Source organism: Chiloscyllium plagiosum, unplaced genomic scaffold, assembly GCF_037043375.1.
Source record: "Chiloscyllium plagiosum isolate Xiang-an unplaced genomic scaffold, Cpla_swu_hap1 HiC_scaffold_47, whole genome shotgun sequence".
Taxonomy (NCBI): Eukaryota; Metazoa; Chordata; class Chondrichthyes; order Orectolobiformes; family Hemiscylliidae; genus Chiloscyllium; species Chiloscyllium plagiosum.
The window spans coordinates 10,356,577-10,378,989 of record NW_028270185.1 but is presented as its reverse complement, the minus strand read 5'-3'; the positions used below and the strand labels follow the sequence as shown (position 1 = coordinate 10,378,989).

General features: G+C 46.4%; 1 protein-coding gene across 1 annotated transcript; it reads left to right on the top strand.

Annotated features, from left to right (window-relative positions):
* The first annotated feature begins 637 nt into the window (after positions 1-637).
* On the top strand, positions 638-15,775 carry tmem160 (transmembrane protein 160). Its single transcript, XM_043680890.2, has 4 exons — positions 638-883; positions 9,299-9,323; positions 10,290-10,382; positions 13,562-15,775. The coding sequence occupies exons 1-4, from the start codon at positions 704-706 to the stop codon at positions 13,813-13,815; spliced, it is 552 nt and encodes a 183-aa protein (XP_043536825.2). The 5' UTR covers positions 638-703; the 3' UTR covers positions 13,816-15,775.
* Positions 15,776-22,413: the final 6,638 nt, after the last annotated feature.

The window sequence follows — 22,413 nt, the reverse complement described above, 5'->3', positions numbered from 1 at the left end:
GCAAAAGAAGCAAATGTGGTGTAAGAAGAAACTTTATTGTCTCAGTGAGTTGTTAATGTCTAGGATGTTTTACCTAGAAAACGGTAGTGGAGGCAAGTTCAAGATGGCATTGAATGAGTTTTTTGATAGAAAAAATGGTGCAGGGTTACTGGGAAAAGCTAAGTCACGATATTCATTCTAAGAGATGGGCTGAATGGCCTCCTTCGGTCCAGTCCCATGCCATGTGGTTCTACAGCCATCAGGGGGCGCAGCTTGGCTCCTCCTACAACGGAGAGTCTCTCTCCGAAGCGATGCGGTCTTCCAGCCATTAGAGGGCACAGTTGGCATCCTCCACATTCCACTCAACCATCCAGGGTTCCCTGCGGTCCTCCAGCCATCAGAGGGCGCAGCTCGGGTCCTCCTGCAACGAAGCGGGTTGGTCCCCGAAGCTATGCAGTTCCCCCTGGCATTAGAGGGCACAATTAAAGCGCTCCAGCTGCCGTGCAGCGCCGTCTCATGACATGGAGTCCTCCAACCATCCGGGGGCGCAGCTCGCGGTCCTCCCTCTGCCTGTCGGCGGGAGGAGTCCTCCGAGTGGAGCGCCCCCTTCCTCCCCTCCAGCGGCCGGAGGACCGAACTGCAGCTTTCTCTTCCAGTCGGGTTTTGTTTCCCATTCGAGCGGGGCCTGGCCTCTTCACTGGGCTCCCGCCGCAGCAGCGATCGGATGGCGTCTCTCCGCGCACTCGGGGCCTTGCGACGGCACGTCGGCACTCACTTTGTCCGCAGGAGGTTCAGCTTGTTCGGCAGGAGCCGCAACCAGAGCCGGGCCGGGCCTAGGCCAGGAGCAGCGAGCTCGGGTACGGGGCAACCGGGGGTGACCGAACTGGACAGGGCGGATGCCTGGGTGAGGAGAGCTGGGTGTCAATGAAATGAAACTGCTCATCACAGAAATGTTATAAACGGTGAAAGCAATAGGCAAACAAAGTGTATTTTCCAAGTAGATTTTTTTTCTAGTCTAAAATATAATGGAACAAATTAAATGGTTTTAAAAGCTAAATCTAAAATGCAGCAACTATCTTGCCTTTGTAAAATATTGTGGGATCTCAAGATGAATATTCAGGGTTACATGTGGCTTTTTAAGAGGATAGGCAGAAAGTGGGGGGGGGGGAAAGAGGTGGTGTGGCTTTGTTAGATGTGGGTTTTGTCTGGGCTACAACATGGAACAAGTGCAATAGCAAGAAACCATAGAATCCCTATTGTGTGGAAGCAGGCCATTTGGCCCTTTGAGTCCACACTGACCCTCCAAAGAGCGTCCCACCCCAGCCTCCCCCATCCCAGACCCAACCCCAGCCTCCCCCATCCCTGTTACCCTGCATTTCCCATAGCCAATCCACCCTAAACTGTTAAAAATCACACAACACCAGGTTATAGTCCAACAGGTTTAACTGGAAGCACACTAGCTTTCGGAGCGACGCTCCTTCATCAGGTGATTGTGAAGGATCAGGTGAAGGAGCGTCGCTCCGAAAGCTAGTGTGCTTCCAGTTAAACCTGTTGGACTATAACCTGGTGTTGTGTGATTTTTAACTTTGTCCACCCCAGTCCAACATCGGCATCTCCAAATCATCACCCTAAACTGCACATCTTTGGACTGTGGGAGGAAACCGGAGCACCCAGGGGAAACCCATACAGACACGGGGAGGATGTGCAAACTCCACTCAGACAGTCGCCCAAGGCTGGACTTGAACCCAGGGCCCTATGAGGCAGCAGTGCTAACCACTGAGCCACTGTGCTGCCTTGGGTTGCGTACATAATACTCATACTGGTGTCAGAGTTTTTACAGCATGGAAAAAGGACCTTCAGCCCATTATGTCAGTGCCAGACATCAAGCATCTGTCTGTTTTAACCCCCCCGTTTTCAAATACTTGTCCCAGCCTTGGTGTGGAGCGTATGAAATAACCGAGGAAGAAAATGCCGTTGGGAGCTTTTGGCTCCTTAACAGTAGCTGCGTATTAGTTCAGAGAATAAATTGGGGTGGTATGGTGGCTCAGTGCTTGGCACTGCTGCCTCACAGTGCCAGGGACCTGGGTTCTATTCCACTCTTGGACGACTGTGTGTGTGCAATTTTGCACGTTCTCTCCATTTCTGCCTGGGTTTCCTCCAGGTGCTCCAGTTTCCTCCCACAGACACAGATATGCATAGTTGGTGCTAAATTGCCCAGAGTATTCAGGAATGTGCAGGCTAAGTGGATTAGCTATGGAAAATGCAGGATTACAAAGATAGGGTAGGGGGTGTGGATCTAGGTGGGATGCTCTTCAGATGGTCAGGCAGCATCCAGGGAACAGGAGATTCGACGTTTCGGGCACAGGCCCTTCTTCAGGAATGAGCAGAGAGTGTTCAGCAGGAGAAGATAAAAGGTAGGGAGGAGGGACTTGGAGGAGGGGAGTTGGAAATGTGATAGGTGGAAAGAGGTCAAGGTGAGGGTGATAGGTCGGAGTAGGGTGGAGGCGGAGAGGTCAAGAAGAAGACTGCAGGTCAGGAAGGCGGTGCCGGGCTGGAAGGATCCGGCTGAGACAAGGTGGGGGGAGGGGGGATGAAGAAACTGGTGAAGTCCAAGTTCATCCCCTGCGGTTGGAGGGTTCCCAGTCGGAAGATAAGACGCTCCTCCTCCGACCGTCGGGTTGTTGTGGTTTGGCGGTGGATGAGTCCAATGACCTGCATATCCTCGGTGGAGTGGGAGGGGGAGTTGAAATGCTGTGCCACAGGTTGGTTGGGTTGGTTCGTCCGGGTGGCCCAGAGGTGCTCCCTGAATCGCTCCGCAAGTAGGCGGCCTGTCTCCCCAATATAGAGGAGGCCACACCGGCTGCAGCGGATGCAGTAGATGATGTGGGTGGAGGTGCAGGTGAATCTGTGGCGGATATGGAAGTTTCCCCTGGGGCCTTGGAGAGAAGTGAGGGGGGAGGTGTGGGCGCAAGTGTTGCACCTCCTGCGGTTGCAAGGGAAGGTGCCGGGAGTGGTGGTTGGGTCGGTGGGGGGTGTGGATCTGACAAGGGAGTCGCGGAGGGAGTGGTCTCTACGGAAAGCTGATAGGGGAGGGGAGGGAAATATATCCTTGGTGCTGGGGTCTGTTTGGAGGTGGCGGAAGTGACGGCGGATGATGCGCTGTACATGGAGATTGGTGGGGTGGTAGGTGAGGACCAGTGGGGTTCTGTCCTGGTGGCGGTTGGAGGGGCGGGGCTCAAGGGCGGAGGAGCGGGAAGTGGAGGAGATGCGGTGGAGGGCACCGTCGACCACGTCGGGGGGGAAATTGCGGTCCTTGAAGAAGGAGGCCATCTGTGTTGTACGTATTTTGAACTGGTCCTCCTGGGAGCAGATGCGGCGGAGACGAAGGAATTGGGAGAATGGGATGGCGTTTTTACAGGGGGCAGGATGGGAGGAGGTGTAGTCCAGGTAGCTGTGGGAGTCGGTAGGTTTGTAGTAGATGTCCGTGTTGATTCGGTCGCCTGAGATAGAAACAGAAAGGTCTAGGAAGGGGAGGGAGGAGTCCGAGACTGTCCAGGTGAATTTGAGGTCGGGGTGGAAGGTGTTGGTGTAGTGGATGAACTGTTCAACCTCCTCGTGGGAGCACGAGGTAGCGCCGATACAGTCATCAATGTAGCGAAGAAAAAGATGGGGGGTGGGGCCAGTGTAGTTGCGGAAGATGGATTGTTCCACATACCCTACGAAGAGGCAGGCATAGCTGGGGCCCATGCGGGTGCCCATGGCTACTCCTTTTGTTTGGAGAAAGTGGGAGGATTGGAAAGAAAAGTTGTTCAGGGTGAGGACCAGTTCGGTCAGTCGAAGGAGGGTGTCGGTGGAAGGGTACTGGGTGGTACGGCGGGAAAGGAAGAAGCGGAGTGCTTTGAGTCCTTCGTGATGGGGGATGGAGGTGTACAGGGACTGGATGTCCATGGTGAAGATGAGGCGTTGGGGACCGGGGAAGCGGAAATCCTGGAGGAGGTGGAGGGCGTGGGTGGTGTCACGAACGTAGGTGGGGAGTTCTTGGACTAATGGGGACAGGACCGTGTCGAGGTATGCCGAGATGAGTTCGGTTGGGCAGGAGCAGGCTGAGACGATGGGTCGTCCGGGGCAGTCAGGTTTGTGGATTTTGGGCAGGAGGTAGAAACGGGCGGTTCGGGGTTGTGGGACTATGAGGTTGGAGGCGGTGGATGGGAGGTCCCCTGAGGTGATGAGGTTATGGACGGTCTGGGAGATGATGGTTTGGTGGTGGGGGGTGGGGTCATGGTCAAGGGGACGGTAGGAGGAGGTATCTGCGAGCTGGCGTTTGGCCTCAGCGGTGTAAAGGTCAGTGCGCCAAACTACTACTGCGCCTCCCTTGTCAGCTGGTTTGATGGTGAGGTTGGGGTTGGAACGGAGGGAGTGGAGGGCTGCGCGTTCCGAGGGTGAGAGGTTGGAGTGGGTGGGGGGAGTGTGGAGTGGGTGGGGGGAGTGTGCGCCTCCCACACTCCCCCCACCCACTCCAACCTCTCACCCTCGGACTCCCACACTCCCCCCACCCACTCCAACCTCTCACCCTCGGAACGCGCAGCCCTCCACTCCCTCCGTTCCAACCCCAACCTCACCATCAAACCAGCTGACAAGGGAGGCGCAGTAGTAGTTTGGCGCACTGACCTTTACACCGCTGAGGCCAAACGCCAGCTCGCAGATACCTCCTCCTACCGTCCCCTTGACCATGACCCCACCCCCCACCACCAAACCATCATCTCCCAGACCGTCCATAACCTCATCACCTCAGGGGACCTCCCATCCACCGCCTCCAACCTCATAGTCCCACAACCCCGAACCGCCCGTTTCTACCTCCTGCCCAAAATCCACAAACCTGACTGCCCCGGACGACCCATCGTCTCAGCCTGCTCCTGCCCAACCGAACTCATCTCGGCATACCTCGACACGGTCCTGTCCCCATTAGTCCAAGAACTCCCCACCTACGTTCGTGACACCACCCACGCCCTCCACCTCCTCCAGGATTTCCGCTTCCCCGGTCCCCAACGCCTCATCTTCACCATGGACATCCAGTCCCTGTACACCTCCATCCCCCATCACGAAGGACTCAAAGCACTCCGCTTCTTCCTTTCCCGCCGTACCACCCAGTACCCTTCCACCGACACCCTCCTTCGACTGACCGAACTGGTCCTCACCCTGAACAACTTTTCTTTCCAATCCTCCCACTTTCTCCAAACAAAAGGAGTAGCCATGGGCACCCGCATGGGCCCCAGCTATGCCTGCCTCTTCGTAGGGTATGTGGAACAATCCATCTTCCGCAACTACACTGGCCCCACCCCCCATCTTTTTCTTCGCTACATTGATGACTGTATCGGCGCTACCTCGTGCTCCCACGAGGAGGTTGAACAGTTCATCCACTACACCAACACCTTCCACCCCGACCTCAAATTCACCTGGACAGTCTCGGACTCCTCCCTCCCCTTCCTAGACCTTTCTGTTTCTATCTCAGGCGACCGAATCAACACGGACATCTACTACAAACCTACCGACTCCCACAGCTACCTGGACTACACCTCCTCCCATCCTGCCCCCTGTAAAAACGCCATCCCATTCTCCCAATTCCTTCGTCTCCGCCGCATCTGCTCCCAGGAGGACCAGTTCAAAATACGTACAACACAGATGGCCTCCTTCTTCAAGGACCGCAATTTCCCCCCCGACGTGGTCGACGGTGCCCTCCACCGCATCTCCTCCACTTCCCGCTCCTCCGCCCTTGAGCCCCGCCCCTCCAACCGCCACCAGGACAGAACCCCACTGGTCCTCACCTACCACCCCACCAATCTCCATGTACAGCGCATCATCCGCCGTCACTTCCGCCACCTCCAAACAGACCCCAGCACCAAGGATATATTTCCCTCCCCTCCCCTATCAGCTTTCCGTAGAGACCACTCCCTCCGCGACTCCCTTGTCAGATCCACACCCCCCACCGACCCAACCACCACTCCCGGCACCTTCCCTTGCAACCGCAGGAGGTGCAACACTTGCGCCCACACCTCCCCCCTCACTTCTCTCCAAGGCCCCAGGGGAAACTTCCATATCCGCCACAGATTCACCTGCACCTCCACCCACATCATCTACTGCATCCGCTGCAGCCGGTGTGGCCTCCTCTATATTGGGGAGACAGGCCGCCTACTTGCGGAGCGATTCAGGGAGCACCTCTGGGCCACCCGGACGAACCAACCCAACCAACCTGTGGCACAGCATTTCAACTCCCCCTCCCACTCCACCGAGGATATGCAGGTCATTGGACTCATCCACCGCCAAACCACAACAACCCGACGGTCGGAGGAGGAGCGTCTTATCTTCCGACTGGGAACCCTCCAACCGCAGGGGATGAACTTGGACTTCACCAGTTTCTTCATCCCCCCTCCCCCCACCTTGTCTCAGCCGGATCCTTCCAGCCCGGCACCGCCTTCCTGACCTGCAGTCTTCTTCTTGACCTCTCCGCCTCCACCCTACTCCGACCTATCACCCTCACCTTGACCTCTTTCCACCTATCACATTTCCAACTCCCCTCCTCCAAGTCCCTCCTCCCTACCTTTTATCTTCTCCTGCTGAACACTCTCTGCTCATTCCTGAAGAAGGGCCTGTGCCCGAAACGTCGAATCTCCTGTTCCCTGGATGCTGCCTGACCTGCTGTGCTGTTCCAGCAATAAAGTTTCAACTTTGATCTCCAGCATCTGCAGACCTTACTTTCTGCTCTTCAGATGGTCATTGTGGACTTGATGGGCCCAATGGCCTGCTTCCATGTTGTAGGGATTCTTAAAAATGTAATGAGAAGATGTAAAATGAGCTGTCACAGGAAGTGGTGGACAATTACAACATTTAAAAGGCATCTGGATGGGTATATGAATATAGCCATATGAATAGTAAGGGTTTAGAGAGAGATGGGCCAAATGCTGGCAAATGGGACTAGATTATTTTAGGATATCTGGTCGGCATGAACGAGTTGGATCTAAGGGTCTGTTTCTGTGCTGTACATCTCAATGACTTTAAAAGAGGCAATGCATTATTCATAGGTGACTTTAATCTTCATATTGATTGGGAAAATCACATTGGCGGAGGTTGCTATGAGAAAGAATTCATGGAATGTGTTCGGAACTGTTTCTGAGAACAATATGTTGTGGATTCAATCAGGGATCAGGCTGATTTGGATCTGGTAATGTGTAATGAGATAGGTTTAATAAATGATTCAGAGTAAAATATCCCCTCAGAAACAGTGACCGTGAGATGATGGAATTCAGCATTCAGTTTGAGAGAGAGAGACTTGGGTCAGAAACAACTGGGCAAAACTTAAAAAAGAAACTTAAAGGGGAATGAGGGCAGAGCCAATTGGAGTAGACTGGGAAAGACGTTTAGCAGAATTAAAAACAGTTAAGGAACAATCACAGAAGCTTAAGAAAGTAGTTCATGACTCATAATAAACCAGGACCACAATTTAAAAGGGGAATGCCTCACTGGTCCAAGTTAAGAATTTTGTTTACTAAAAGGTTTGTGAACCTCTAAAATTCCCTATTGTAGATGGCTGTTGAGACTGTCTTTGGGTATATTTAAAGTAGAGATTGATAAAGTTTTGATTACTCATGGCACATAGGGTTTTGGGAATGGGGTGAGTAAAGGGCACTTAAGTGTTCAATCATCCATGATCATATTGAATGGTGGGGCAGACTTGATAGACTGAATGGCCATCTCCTGTTCCTCTGTGGTAGGTGAGACACTTCATCCATAAATCATAATCACTTATTAGGTTGCAAGGAGAGAGTTGTTTAACATGATTGCTGTTTTAAGGTTGAAATGTCAATTCCTATGCATTGTGGAAGCTGATTGGAGAATAATTGCTGGTGAGAAACTTATAGAAATTGGCAGGACCACCCCCTCAGGACTGGGGACTGTAAATACAGTGTGACAGGTTTACATACCATCCACCATTATCAGTGCATAGACAGGAATTTATAATAGTAACATTTACAGGACATACAAAGTTTTCACATATTTTGGATCGAATGGAAAATGTGTGCTCAGTACATAGATTCATTATTGTGTAGATTCTGTTAGAACATTTTATTCTAATTATATGATTTTCCTTAATTGCTGCTGTAAAGCCCATTAATTGCTTTACCACCTTCAGTCTAGAGTTATGCAACACCAGCCATCCATTCTCAACTCTGTAAACTTGAGGCCATCCATAACACTCTGCTCATGTCCAAACTTACACCCAGTCTAGTTTGCCCATTACCCTTGTGCTTGCTGCCCCACACTGGACCTCAGTTACGGAACAACTAAGAAATAATGTCATTCAGGCCATCAAGACCTTTCCATCCTTCAGTAAGATCATGGCTAATCTGTGGCATTACCTCTGCTTTCCTGGACTCCGCTGGAAATGAAATATGTGTTCACCTCTGAGAATTCCAAACACCGACAACCCTCTGAGAGTCCAAGTTACTTGTCATCTTCAGGAGAAACACTCATCTTTGAACTATGTCCCCTTGTTCTGGAGTCCCCCATTTGAAGAAACATTCTCTACCTTGTTAAACCTCCTTTGGATTTGTTTTAATAAGATCACCTTTCATTCTTCCAAACGCTTTTGAGGGCAGGCTAAAGCTGCATGGCTACCTGCGCAGGCACACTGAGCAGTCATCCAGTCAATGCAATCATGTCTGTTTGTGAGAGATTAGAGGGAGCTTAGGTATATCCCTAACTTGCTCAACCTTTCCTCCTGAGACAAACCCCTTAATCTCAGAGACTGTCCTGGTGAACCTTCTGTGAGCTGCCTTCAATGCAGGTCTGTCCTTCCCTCAGTAAGAATGATGCTCCTGCAGGGCTGTCGGTGTGATCTCAGCAGTACCATGTGGTTACAGCAAGACATCTTTACTTTTATACCTCCCCACCCCCATTTTTCACTAAAGGCCAACATTTCATTGGCCTTCCTAATCCCTTGTTGTAGATCCAGTGATTGATGAATAGACACAATGTCTGTAAGAGTGGATAGGTTGGCTTTAATCTCGAGCCATTTGAGACCGATCAGTGTTAACTGTGCAGCTCGGTGAGGTAGTGTGGGCTGAGGGCTTCTGTGGAACAAATCTGCTGTTGGATGAGTTTGTGCGGCCAATGATTCAGCTCTGTGCCAATGTGAATTGAGGAAAGGCTGGACTGAGCAGCTCCTGTGGTACAATGTTGCAAATAGTCCAGCCCTCTCCAAATTTGAGCTGTACCGAGTCTGGATGCGATGCTTACTTTTTGATTTGTCTTTATTTTTTCACAGATGCTCAGGAAGGCCCACGAAACAGGTATGCATTATTTCTAAAACCACACAAAATTATTTTTATTCATATATTTATGAATTGGTTTCAGGCAAACAAATCTAAAATATAAAACTTCCTTCTGTGGAAGAAAGGCTATCAGGGTTCCATGTAAAAGCAGGGTGAATGGGTCGACGTGAGTTGTTCTTGCAAAAAGCCAACCCAGGCAGGTTAGATGTAGTTTATTTTTGGATTATCTTCCCCAAACCCAGCTGGCATCCCTGTTGCCTGGGTTCTGTGCCAACTCAGATAGTTAGATTATGGGCAGGAAATTAGATTAGATTAGATTACTTACAGTGTGGAAACAGGCCCTTTGGTCCAACAAGTCCACACTGACCCTCTGAAGAGCAACCCACCCAGACCCATTTCCCTACATTTACCCCTTCACCTAGCACCAAGGGACAATTTAGCATGGCCAATTCACCTAGCCTGCACATTTTTGGACTGTGGGAGGAAACCCACGCAGACACGGGGAGAATGTGCAAACTTCACACAGACAGTTGCCCGAGGCTGGAATCGAACCCGGGTCCCTGGTGCTGTGAGGCAGCAGTGCTCAGTGGTTAGCACTGCTGCCTCACAGCACCAGGGACCCGAGTTTGATTCCAGCTTCAGGCGACTGCAAACCTGCCGAGCCCAAGTGCCCTTGGACCGACAGAGCAAGGTGGATCAGCTACAATTCCTTGAATCACGACTCCAGTGATTCCCACTGGCAAATATTTTGCTTTCGAACGTCAGTTGGGAGTGGGGAGAGGTTAGTTTGTACTTGGCTGCAACATCATGGGCTTCATTCAGCCCACTCCCAATGCTGGAGTCACTCTCGAAGAATGGCCACTGTCTGGAGGCACTACTTCTGTAGGGCTGGCGCCTTCATTGACAGAAGGTGGAAACAAAGAGAAATGAGTTGAATTGTGAGGTGTCATGTAGTGACATTACTCAACTTTCCCTTTCCCATAGGATTCCTGTCCTGGTTTCGGAATGGGTTGCTAGCAACTGGAGTGGGAGTGATATCGTATATGCAGAGTGACACAGGAAGAGAGGCAGCTTATGGTGAGTGTTTCCACCATGTTTGTACCTTATGATACGGCAACTATGCTACCCCTTAACAGGTTTTTTTTCTTTGTTCTTTCATGGAGATGTGAGCGTTGTTGGTAAGGCCAGAATTTTTTGCCCGTCTCTAATGACCCTGGAACTGAGTAGTTGGCTAGGGCTGTTAAGAGTTAACTGCATTGCTGTGGGTCTGGAGTCACAGACCAGGTAACGACAGCCTATTTCTTTTCAATCGATATTAGTTTCATGGTTCACCATCTTTTATTCATATTCCAGATTTATAGATTGAATTTAAACTCCACCATTTGAACCCATGTCCCTAGAACCTCTGACTACTAGGCTGGTGACAAACCCACTCAGCCACAGCATCTCTTAGTTCCATTGTGTTGGACCAATGAAGATTTAACCTCCAGTTTGTGGCTTGATCAACAGGTTTCATTTACATAATGCTTTATTAATGCAGTGAAATGTCCAAGGCTGGAGCATTGCCAAAGTTTGGCCGTGAGCTACAGGAGGAGATGTTAACGCAGCGATGCTTGGTCAAAGAGGGAATCTTTAAAAAGTGTCTTAAAGGAGGTGCAGAGATTTATTGAGGGAATTCCAGACCCAAGCAGCATGTCTGCCAATGCTGTCGCAACAAAAATCAGGACCTGCATGAGAGGATTAATTAGCTCCTTAATCTTACAAGCTACACTATTAAACAAATGCTGGTCTCACTGCACCAACATTAGTATTGGCTTTTGTTGCGTGCTTTCAGAGTATAGATGGCACTGACAAAGCTGCACTTACAGTCCATCCTCTGATGATCAGACTGTGCTTTGTCTTTGATAGTGCTCACTTTCCTCAGAGAGAGTTAAGGCACACCTGTTTAGACTGAAACTGAAGCTACATGAAGGGCAGACTGTTAGAGGCATCAGCATTTTTGGAAGGGCATAATGTGATAGTACTTAGTTACTTCTGCTGCCAGTTCTCAAAGTAAAATGGTTGAGTAATCTTTGAGTCTCAGTAACTGGGAGCAATATTACAGAAGTATCATGAATCCAATGGATTTTTATTTGGCTATGTGTTTGATGTTTCAGACGAAATCAGCAGCCTATGCAATGCAGAAGCATCTTAATTCAGGGTTTCTCTGAGGAAGCCTCTGAAATGTAAATTTTTTTTATTATGTAGGTATCGGAACACACCAGATTGCCGCCTCCTTTAAAGACCGTAATTTTCCCTCCCACGTCATTGAAGATGCCCTCCAACGCATCTCATCCACGTCCCGCACCTCCGCCCTCAAACCCTACTCCTCCAACTGCAACAAGGACAAGAAAACCCCAGTCCTCACCTTCCACCCAACAAACTCTGCATAAACCACATCATCCGCCGACATTTCCACCACCCACAAACGGACCCCACCACCAGGGATGTAATTCCTTCCCCACCCCTATCCACTTTCCGCAAAGATCATTCCCTCTGTGACTACCTGGTCAGGTCCATGCCCCCCAACAATCCACCTCCCTCCTGGCACCTTCTCCTGTCACCACAGGAATTGCAAAACCTGTGCCCTCACCTCCATCCAAGGCCTCAAAGGAGCCTTCCACATCCATCAAAGTATCACCTGCACTTCCACTAATGTCATTTATTGTATCTGTTACCCCCGATGCGGTCTCTTTTATAGCGGGGAGACTGGACAGCTTCCCACAGAGCGCTTCAGGGAACATCTCCAGAACATCCGCACCAATCAACCCCACTGCCCCGTGGCTGAACATTTCAACTCCCCCTCCCATTCTGCCGAGGACATACAGGTCCTGGGCCTCCTCCACTGCCACACCCTCACCACTGACGCCTGGAGGAAGAACTCTTCATCTTCCGCCTCGGAACTCTTCAACCTCAGGGCATAGATGTGGACTTCACCAGTTTCCTCATTTCCCCTCCCCACACCTTACCCCAGTTCCAAACTTCCAGCTCAGCACCATCCTCATGACCTGTCCTACCTGTCAATCTTCCTTCCCACCTATCCACTCCACCCTCCTCTCCAACCTATTACCTTTACCCCTTGTTCCATACACCTATTGAACTCACAACTACCTTCTCCCCAGCCCCACCACCTCCCATTTATCTCTCCAGCCTCATTCCTGATGAAGGGCTCCTGCCCGAAATGTCGATTCTCCTGATCCTCGGATCCTGCCTGATCTGCTGTGCTTTTCCAGCACAACTCTAATCTTGATTCTAATGTTCAGCATCTGTAGTCCTCACTCTCGTCTGATTACTTAATTGCCAAAATGTCAGTTAAGAATGTCGTGGGTCTGAAATCACATGTAAGCCTTCCCTAAAGATGTTTTTGGCAATCAGCAATGGTTTTATAGTTATCATTAGACTCTTAAGTCCAGATTTTTATTAATTTCAAATTCCACCATCTGCCAAACCCGACTCCCCATTATCTGTGTCTCTGGCTTAATAGTATAGCCACTAGGCCATTGCCTCTCCGTGAAAGGTGGTGTCATTTAAACTGTACAATAAAATCTTTTCTATCCATGTATTTGTCCAATGCCATTTAAGTGTTGTTAAAGTACCTGCCTCAACCACTTCCGCTGGCAGCTCATTCCATTTGTGTACCACCCACTGTGTAAAAAAGTTACACCTCAGGCTCCCTTTTATTCTTTCCCCTGTAACCTTAAACTGATGTCCTCTAGTCCTCAATTCCCCAACTCTGGGGAAAAAGACTGAGTGCATTCACCGTATCCATGCCTCTCATGATCTTCCACACTTCTGTAGAATCTCCCTTCAGTCTTCTACACTCTAAAGAAAAGGGAGTGTTTCAGTTACTTTCAGTTTAAAAGCGTAGAGGGAGCTTCATTGTGCAAATTGACTGACATCTGGAGAACAATGGTACCAACTGTGAAGTTTTTTAGGTTGCCTTGACCTGATGAAAGTCAGTGTCTGAATTCAAGTTCTTTATGATACCATTGCGCACTGAGTTCTAACGGAGGGATTGTGTACCAAACTCATTAAACAAAACAAGTATTTTGCTCTTGTCATTCTAAAAGGTGTCAAGATTTTAATTGTCAGTGGTCACTTTGGGTTGTCTGGCATTGTGAAAGACGATGTACAAACCCATGTACCTTTCGTCCTTCGCTGATTTTGTATATATCATTTGGTTTCTAACTCTGATCTCCTGCCCCCTCTGTTTCCAGGATTCTTCATCCTTGGAGGAGTCTGTATCTCCTATGGGAGCGGCTCGTACATTGCTAACCTCTTCCTGCTGAGGAGGATGATGATGCTCTCTGTGCCAACAGCATTGGTGAGTGGGCTGGTGGTGGGGGCAGTGGCCCTGTTTTGGCTGTGTGCCGTCTCCCTTTACATCGGGCGGCTAGAAGTGGAGATCATCCACGACGAGGAATGTGAGGACTGCAAGTCAAAGGAGGACAAGAGCAAATCGGACAAGTAACGAGAGCAGATACAGAAAGGAGGCGATCGGGTGTTGAAAGCTGAATCTTGCATATGTAGAAATCTGTATATACATATTATGGGTGCACAGGATTTAAAGTTCCTATGTTGAAGCAATTATTGACACATCAAGGCTAATTCATTGGCTATAAAGCACTTTGGGACATCAGGCATCATGAAGGGCACGATATGAATGTAAATTCTTTCTTCTATTTAATCACTGAACTAAGGAAAAGAATATGAAATTGATGTTCCCACAGTTGGGGTTCCTTTTTTATTTTGTTTCTGGATGAGTTCAGAGATGTACCAGTCTGGGAAGTTCCTACATTAAAGTGGCTGAGGTGGGCTGTCTTATGGAGCAAAGGATCCACTGGAAGCACACGCTATAAGAAAAGTAACAAATGCCCAGTCTGAGTTGCTTATTCAGTGACCATCCCCCAAACCTCCTCTAACAGCCCTGTCTGTTTAATGGATAGGATAACCATTAGGTTTACTGTTATCCTTTCATGTGATTAAATAGCCTTGCAGTAAGTTACAACTTATTCATGGACAGCAACTGCCAGAGCATACCCAGACTTAGCACCATCAGGATATTGGAATTGACCAAAGGCCAGCTTGTGACGGGCCAAATGGCTTTGTGTGCTGCATCATTCCCTGGCTTATTCCTGGCCCCTGTTTGCGAGCCTTTTATTGCACATGATCTTTGACCTGTGCAGCTCTCATTCAAAGTTTCTGATGAAGACAACCTCCTTCTTTGGGTTATTTATTGATATCTCCTTGGTATTGTGAAAGAGCTGGATATTTAAATGTTGATTTCACAAGTGGCTTCTTGCATTCTTCTGCACTTCAACATGAACAAATTAAATAAAATACAAATTTAAAATGTTGAACATGTGTGTTGTATAAAAACTCACTGATGATGTAGCTGAGATAACTTTTCAGCTTCCAGCAAAACAGCAATGGGAAATGGAGGCCATCATGTGCCAGATTAAAGATAGGATTTGAGTTTAGCCAGAAGTTTCTCTTCCAGACATGTTTAATTCATTGCACATATATGTATGTATTCTAAAGAATGTACATATGTTTATATACATACATGTTACACAGGAACCTCTGTGTTAGGCCTGATGTTAAACATATTCACTCTTGTTTGCAAATTCCTTCATGTCCCACACGACCTCCAACTTGAACCTTATCCACCCCAACCTACACGGCATTAGCCGTGTTGCAATTTTGGACTCTTGTGCAATTTCCCCAATTTTAATTGCTGTACCATTGGCGAATCTAGGAAACTCTTGCTACTGACTTTTACTTTCCTTCAAGCCACTCTGTAAAAGCTTTTCTCTTTGACCAAGCTTTCAGTCACCTCAACCTAATGCCACTACCTGTGTCTTGGCATCAAATTTTGCTTGATGCTCCAGGGATGTTTTAATGTGTTCAAGGTGCTATACGGTTGTATGCGTCTCTCAGCCTAGTATAAATACTTCCCTATTTCTACCTTTTTTTAGCTTTGACAAAGGGTCAGTTAGACTCGAAATGTCAGCTCTTTTCTCTCCTTACAGATGCTGCCAGACCTGCTGAGATTTTCCAGCATTTTCTCTTTTGGTTTCAGATTCTAACATCTGCAGTAATTTGCTTTTATCAAGTTGTATGCTTGTTCCCAGCATTGCTGTGACTGATTATCTGACTGTAGATCTCATTTTGTGGGATCTTGCTGTGCATGGATTGGTATATCGCAGCCATGACTCACCTTTGATACTTACTTTGTCAGCTGTAAAACACATTGGGAATGTTCTGAGGGATGGGGGAAGGTGAAAGGTACTACAGCAATGCAAGTCATCAGCATGTCACCAAGCTACAGTGTTTCTGTTCTTTGCTGATTAAATTACTGCTTTCACTTTCTGCTTAAAGTGCTGTGGAAAATGCAACGTAACTGATATTAAATGAGGAGTCAGCAGACAGAGGAGTGTTGTTAGTTTGTATTTTTTGTTTTTGAACCTTGATCAAATCAAGTTTTTTTTGTCTTTTTTTTCCCAGTTTAATGCCAATCTGTCCTCACAGATCAGACTGGCAACATCGAATGTTTAACATTTATACAGTTTACACAGTGGTTGGGGGAGGGGGGCAATGAAGTGCGTTGGAACCCGCACAGTTGACAAGTGCTTTAGAAACAGTTTACGTTTTACGAACAAAGTACAGTGAGAAGCAACAATGAGCCAGTCGGTGTGGATTAAACAGGCAGGCCAGCTTTCCAGTCTCTCCATCTCACTCACAGAAACGTTTTCAGACAGACTTTCCCTTTTTCATTTCTCCCAAAAGATGCACCATTGTTATCGGCTTATGGTGATAGAATTACATTTGGAGGTTCCATTGTCACACTGGTCCTTAAATATGCAATTAGTGTAAATTTACTGTAAAATACAATATGTACACTACACTCCCCACAACTCTGGTTTTGTATGGGTGAGATATACATACCAGTATGAATCATACAGGGAGCTTTTCACATCAACATCTCAAATTTCTATTAGGTAAAGGCATTAACTAATACACAACCAAGCAGAGTATGCAGGAGTTAAGACAGAACATCTGGGATCTAATGGAACATCCTCAAGAATTCTGAAGAAGTCACTTCAAATCTGTTTCTCTCTCTACAGATGCTGCCAGACCTGCTGAGTTTCTCCATCATTGTTCGTCTTAAGAGGCTGAATGGCCTAAACCTCCTGACAATCTGGGTTCTGATTGGGATACAGCTCCACATCCTGCCTTCAACAAACCGAACTGCCCCGTAATCAGTCCACATTCAGATCGTGGGTAGCTCTGGACTAACTGAAGACAGTCAAAGCTGGGCACACAATCTCCCCACCACCTGAGTCAGTTTACATCATGAAATTGCCCGTGGGCAGGAGCAGAGAAAGGCTGTTCACCTTTTGTCTAGCCAAAGGGGAACAACTGCATCCCTCCCCCCACAATCCCAAATGAAAAGCTGCCGATTAGAGTCTTGTTTGAATCACACACCATTTGTTCCACTAAATAAGACACAGCTGTGTCCATATAACAAGCTGTTGTGGGGTGCACCAGAAATACTTCATTTCATGGTGCTTTCAATGGAAGGTCTGCTCAAAGGCTGCATTTCCATTTTCCTGCACCCCCACACCAACTCTGCCAATGGAACCTCACTAACTGCATTTGCTAGTTTGTCCTGTTTTGGTTTTATAAGCTGGAGGGTTGAAAAGGTAGCTTATCTCCACCACCTGACCCTTCAGGAGACCTAAAAGAGCTTGTGGCAGTATTTTGAATAAGAGCAGCTCTCCTGGTGCTTTTAGTCATTTTTAAAATTTGCTTATTGGTCATGGGCATCTCTGGCTGAGCCAGCATTTATTATCCATCCTTAATTGCCCAAAGGACAGCTAAGAGTCAACTACATTGCTGTGGGTCTGGAGTCAAATGTAGGGCAAATCAGGCAAAGATGGTAGATTTTCCTCCCTAAAGGGTGTTAGTGAACCAGATGGGTTTTCCCAATAATTGATAGTGGATCCATGGTCATCATTAGACTCTCTACACTATCAGGAAAACAGAATATCTGATGATCGCCTGATGGTATTTATGGGAAATACCTGTGCTCTGTCGGATCTGCCATGTTTTCTATATTCTAACAGTGACTACAATTCCAAAAGTCCGTCATCAGAAACAATTGGGATATCTTCAGTTCACAATAAGAAATGCTCATCCTTCCTTGTTTCCTTATTGTGTCAGATGTTTGAGATCTTGGGAAATAGAGAAATTGAACCAAGCTAAATCTTTACTTTGAAACTCTCCCCTTTGCTCCTCCACAACCGTCTCCCTACCCACCAGTCTCCTTGGGATACAGTGTTAAATTGCCCGGCGTTACAAGAATGCAGCAAGTAAAAATCTGTCCTATCATGAAAAATACACTTATGATCACAACTTGAAACAAAATCACCCACTGAAAATGCAACATCTTGAAAGCCTTCATGAGCTCCTCTATAGTGGATCTATGGTTAAATGTAGCTGGTTCCAAGTGACAGATCAAAGGTGAAAAATGAAAGTTGGGATAAACAAGTATCATGAAATGGCAAGAATAATTGTGGTCTTTAAAACAGAATTAAACTGAAGATTGCAAGTTTGTAAAACTACAGAGAAAAGGCAGGTGAGCAGAATTAGAGGAAGTGCGCTCGCAGAGAGCTGGCCAAGTCACGATGAGCCAAATGGCCGCCTCCTGTGCTTTGACTGCTCTATGTTTGAAAATGAGTTCAGTCTCTGTAGCTTTCATGAATAGAGATACACCTGCTCCAGTGAAATAACAATCCCTAGCTATTCCACTCACTCCTCCTTCCCTGTAAACAGTACAAAACCTGCTACTTGTCAGGTTCTTCCAGTTCTAAAAAAGTCAAACTCGAAATGTCATCTGTTTCTCTCTCCACAGATGCTACCAGATCTGCTGAGTCTGTCCAGGACTTCCAGTTTATAGTTCATAAGGCCTAAGGAATCAGTCCTGATTGGATGCATTCCTGGAGGTTACATCACCTGAATTCCTCCATCCCATGCCACTGACCTCTCGCCGTATCCATCCTTGCAGGGGAAGCTACCCCGTACCCATAAGGTGAACAGACTACATTCTCCAACTGAATTATTCTTATCTAAGTCCAACATTATTTCTCAACATACAAAAGTTAAAAATAAAGTATTTTACTAAAAAAGTCTCTTTCCCTACCCCGTTCAGGAATTTTTCCTTGGCTTGTGCTCACAGTGGCATCCAAAGATTGTCCAAAAAATCCTGGAGGAGGCTAGTGAGATAGAGGGTGGGGTGAATCTCAGCTCCACAGTTGGGCAGATGATGGGATCTTGTGGTGATGATGGCTTCAGGGGAGGGTCAGGGGTGTTGCAAAGCATAGGCGATCTCAGCTAGCCTGGAAGCAATCTTAGTGACCTCATGTAGGACCTTATCTGCAAAGAGAGAGCACTCCACTACTGATGTGCCAATTTTCCCTGACCTGAGCAACCCCCCACCTCTTTGACAGAATGCATGTAGAGATGAAGATAGGAGAATGATTTACAAAACAGTTGCAGCTGAAACAACAACTTGCGTTTATATAGAACATAGTGAAAGAAAGCAGTGGTGTTCTACAAGATTATTGATTAGTTTGACATTGAGTCATATGATGAGGTGACTGAGCAAAAGAGGTAGGTTTTAAGTGACATCTTCAAGAAAGTATTGGCAGGCAGGGACTCTGGGAACTAATTCCATAGGTTAGATCCTTAGCAACTGAATGTTTTATCATAAATGAAATGTGCATGTTGCTGGCTGGGCTAATATATTGCCCATCCTGCAATTAAGAATTCATCACATGAGGAGTCACATGTTGGCCGGACCACCTGAAGGACAATAGATTTCCTTCCCAAAGGAGAATAGTCAACCAGATTAGTTTTTCAGATGATTGGCAATAGTTACATGATTTCCATTAGGCTGGCTTTTATTAATTCCAGATTTAATTTAATTCAAATGTCACCATCTATTATGGGGGGATTTGAACCCATGTTCCCAGACCATGAGCCTAGGGTTTTGGAGCAATGATCTGCCCAATGTGATGCAAAACAGGTTGACAGGATTGATAGAGTACCGCCTCAGTCTAAGAGAGAGATATCCATCAGGATTCTGCTAACTAGGATACATGGGAGAGGAATCCCTTTATTATGAATTTACAAACAATAACTAGATTATCCTTTAACTCTTAAAACTACCAAGTGATGAATAGTAATGCATATCCATTGTAATCATGAACTTCACTTTAAAAGAATGGAGTGGAATTAACTTTTGGAGCAAAATTTGAATCACATTGAGGTCCCTGCCTCCATATTAATGGTTATTTGCAGGATGTGACAAGACTGCATTCATTTACCATTCCTCGTTAGCCCTTGATTCGACCTAGTTGCGTGGCTCTGGAGTCACACAGAGGTCAGACTGGGTAAGGACAAGCAGATTTCCTTGCTTAAATATGGGACAGACTGATTTTTGGTCTCTCAGAGAATCCAAGGATAATTGGGAGCAATATGGAAACTGGAGTTGAAGCCATGATTGGATTGAATGGCAGAACAGATTTGAAGGACAGAATGGTCTACTCCTGCTCCTAGTTTTTATGCCCATTGATAATTCCAGGTCATAAAACTTAATTTAAAAACTGTGAAATTTTAAAGTGTTCAGACTGGAAAACTAATTCAGTAACATTGTCACTATTCGATCACACCCACAAATAACACAGGTCAATTTCAAAATCAGGCACAAGTATTTCAGCTAAACATATTTGAATACAGAGAAGAATTAATTAAGATAGGTTTAATCTTGATTGAAATTCATAAACTGATTTGAGACAGTCTATGTTTGCCTTGGCTGAGGGGTATGGTTTGAGCTTTGGCAATGGAGATCAGATTTAAATGTCTTGATGGATCCATAAGTCAAAGACCAGGCCAGGCCACAGTCCACCAGTTGATAATTACAAAGCTACCGTGTCTCAGTGAGCAGTGCTCTTGAGCTCAACTCCCATTCCTCCACTTAACCTGGGCTGATACTTGAGTGCAGTACTGAGGGACTGCTGCATTCCTCGAGATATCATCTTTCAGATGACACACTAAACCACTCAGGCTAATGATAAAAAATTCTGCAGCTTGAAGAAAAGTGGTCTGATGTAATTAATTCTTTGCCAATAGAAGGCACCTGCTTATTAGCTGATTGCTGCTTCTGGAATCTTGCTGTACACAAGTAACCTGCTGTATTTCCGATTGCTGTGCCTTACAGAGTGAGAAATGCTTTGGAACATCCTGGGTCGTGAATGGTGCTATATAAATGCAAGTTGGTCTGTACAACAGGTGCCTTAAATCTGGAGAAGCAACCAGGAACTCTCTCTGGTTATAATTAAACCGTAAACTGCATGTACATGGAGGTCCACTGGAATCAATACTTGCAACAGATCCCAACAGTTGAAAATAAAACCAAAATTGAAACAAGACACTCAACAAAAATGCTATCAGCAAAAAACACACAGCAAAAAAGAAAATTAATATAAAAGATCATTTAAGTAAAAATTATATTCAGTTGAGGCTCATTAGAGATGTTAACGGTGGTCACCCCCATGTGAGGATTTTCAAGGTTACGAGCCACAGGCAATGGCAGGATCAACGGATTTCCAGCAGTGATGGCAAAAACATTTAAATTATTCATATATATTAATAATGTATTATATATTAATATATATTTGAATAGAAACAATGTACAAGAGTATGAGAAAAAATAGGAGATTCACACTAAATCATAATACTGATTGGATAACTGGGTGGAGACATGATAGGCTGAATGGCCTCTTCTATAGCATGACATGTCTGTGGACACCTTGAGGGATGAGAGCTACCTATAAGTGAAGGATTCTTTTGGAAAAAGGTCTTATTTTACCTCTTAGCATATAAGGGAGTCAAAGGGAAACCACCTTGTATTCTTTTTTGCCAAGAAACTGGGTTCCTTGAGTTCGAAACTGGAAGCAGCTAGTGTGGAAAGCACGAGATTGCAGGGTGCAGAGGAATGATCAGAGGATCAGTCCACCACAGCAAGAAATATACAGAATCACCTAAGTAAACAAAACTGACACTGAATAGCTTTACAATGGCAGTTTTCTAGCTACTAAAAACAAACTGACCTCTGGTGGCTGGACACTTCATGGACCCTATGGCAGTCTAAGGGCTAAATCCATGTTATAGCAAGAAATAAATTCTGCAGTTAACCACCATCTGCTGGTGCAAAGTAGATACTGAACATTTTAAAATACAGTTGTAAAAGCTGCCCGATTAAGGGGATGACTTTAATCTCTAAATATGAATCACACTTTCTTAGATTAAGTACATAAGCGTTTAAATATCTCTGAGAAGACCAATCTGTACTGCCAAAGCTTTTCATCTTGCACTCTTTAGGACAAATGCAAGAATGTCAAATTTCAAGTAAACACAATGATGAAGAAAAAATAAGAATTTGTTCTCTGAAAATAATAGGAACATGTTCCTTTCTTGTGCCTTTTTTTTGGAATTACCAGGAAATGAGGGGAAATTTATCATTCATCATTGCTTTCTCCATGTCAATCCTTGGTCAGAGTCAACTTGCTAATCAATCAACACTCTTCTGTAATGTAAACTGTTGTGATTGTCTAAAGTTTGGCATTCTTGCATTTATCCTGTTGAGTGGTGTGGTAACATGTCTCACTTCTCAGCAATAATCATAATTGGTTGCTAATTTCCACCAAAACTGAAACTGGGTGCAAAAATTCTTAATTCCTGAACTGTTAAAGTATCTAATTTTACTCCCCTTGGATGAGAAGGACTTTCCATTGTTTTGTGTAAAACTGTTCATGGCTTTCAAAGGGAAATTGGGCAAACCACATGAAGAGGGGTTCAAAATTGCAGGGCTACAGGAAAAATACAGGGTAGTGGGACCAGCTGAGCAGTTCTTACAGAGTCGGCATGGGTCAAATGGCCTTATCATTCTTAGATGAGCTTATTGCCCTTGGAGCACAAGACATTGAGGGGAGATTTGACATTG

What these genes read in the sequence shown, in the direction of transcription:
- tmem160 (XM_043680890.2), top strand. Translation starts at nt 704, where the DNA reads ATGGCGTCTCTCCGCGCACTCGGGGCCTTGCGACGGCACGTCGGCACT. An exon ending in TGGACAGGGCGGATGCCTGG is followed by an intron (nt 884 to 9,298) that starts GTGAGGAGAGCT and finishes ATTTTTTCACAG; the next exon opens with ATGCTCAGGAAGGCCCACGA. An exon ending in CAGGAAGGCCCACGAAACAG is followed by an intron (nt 9,324 to 10,289) that starts GTATGCATTATT and finishes CCTTTCCCATAG; the next exon opens with GATTCCTGTCCTGGTTTCGG.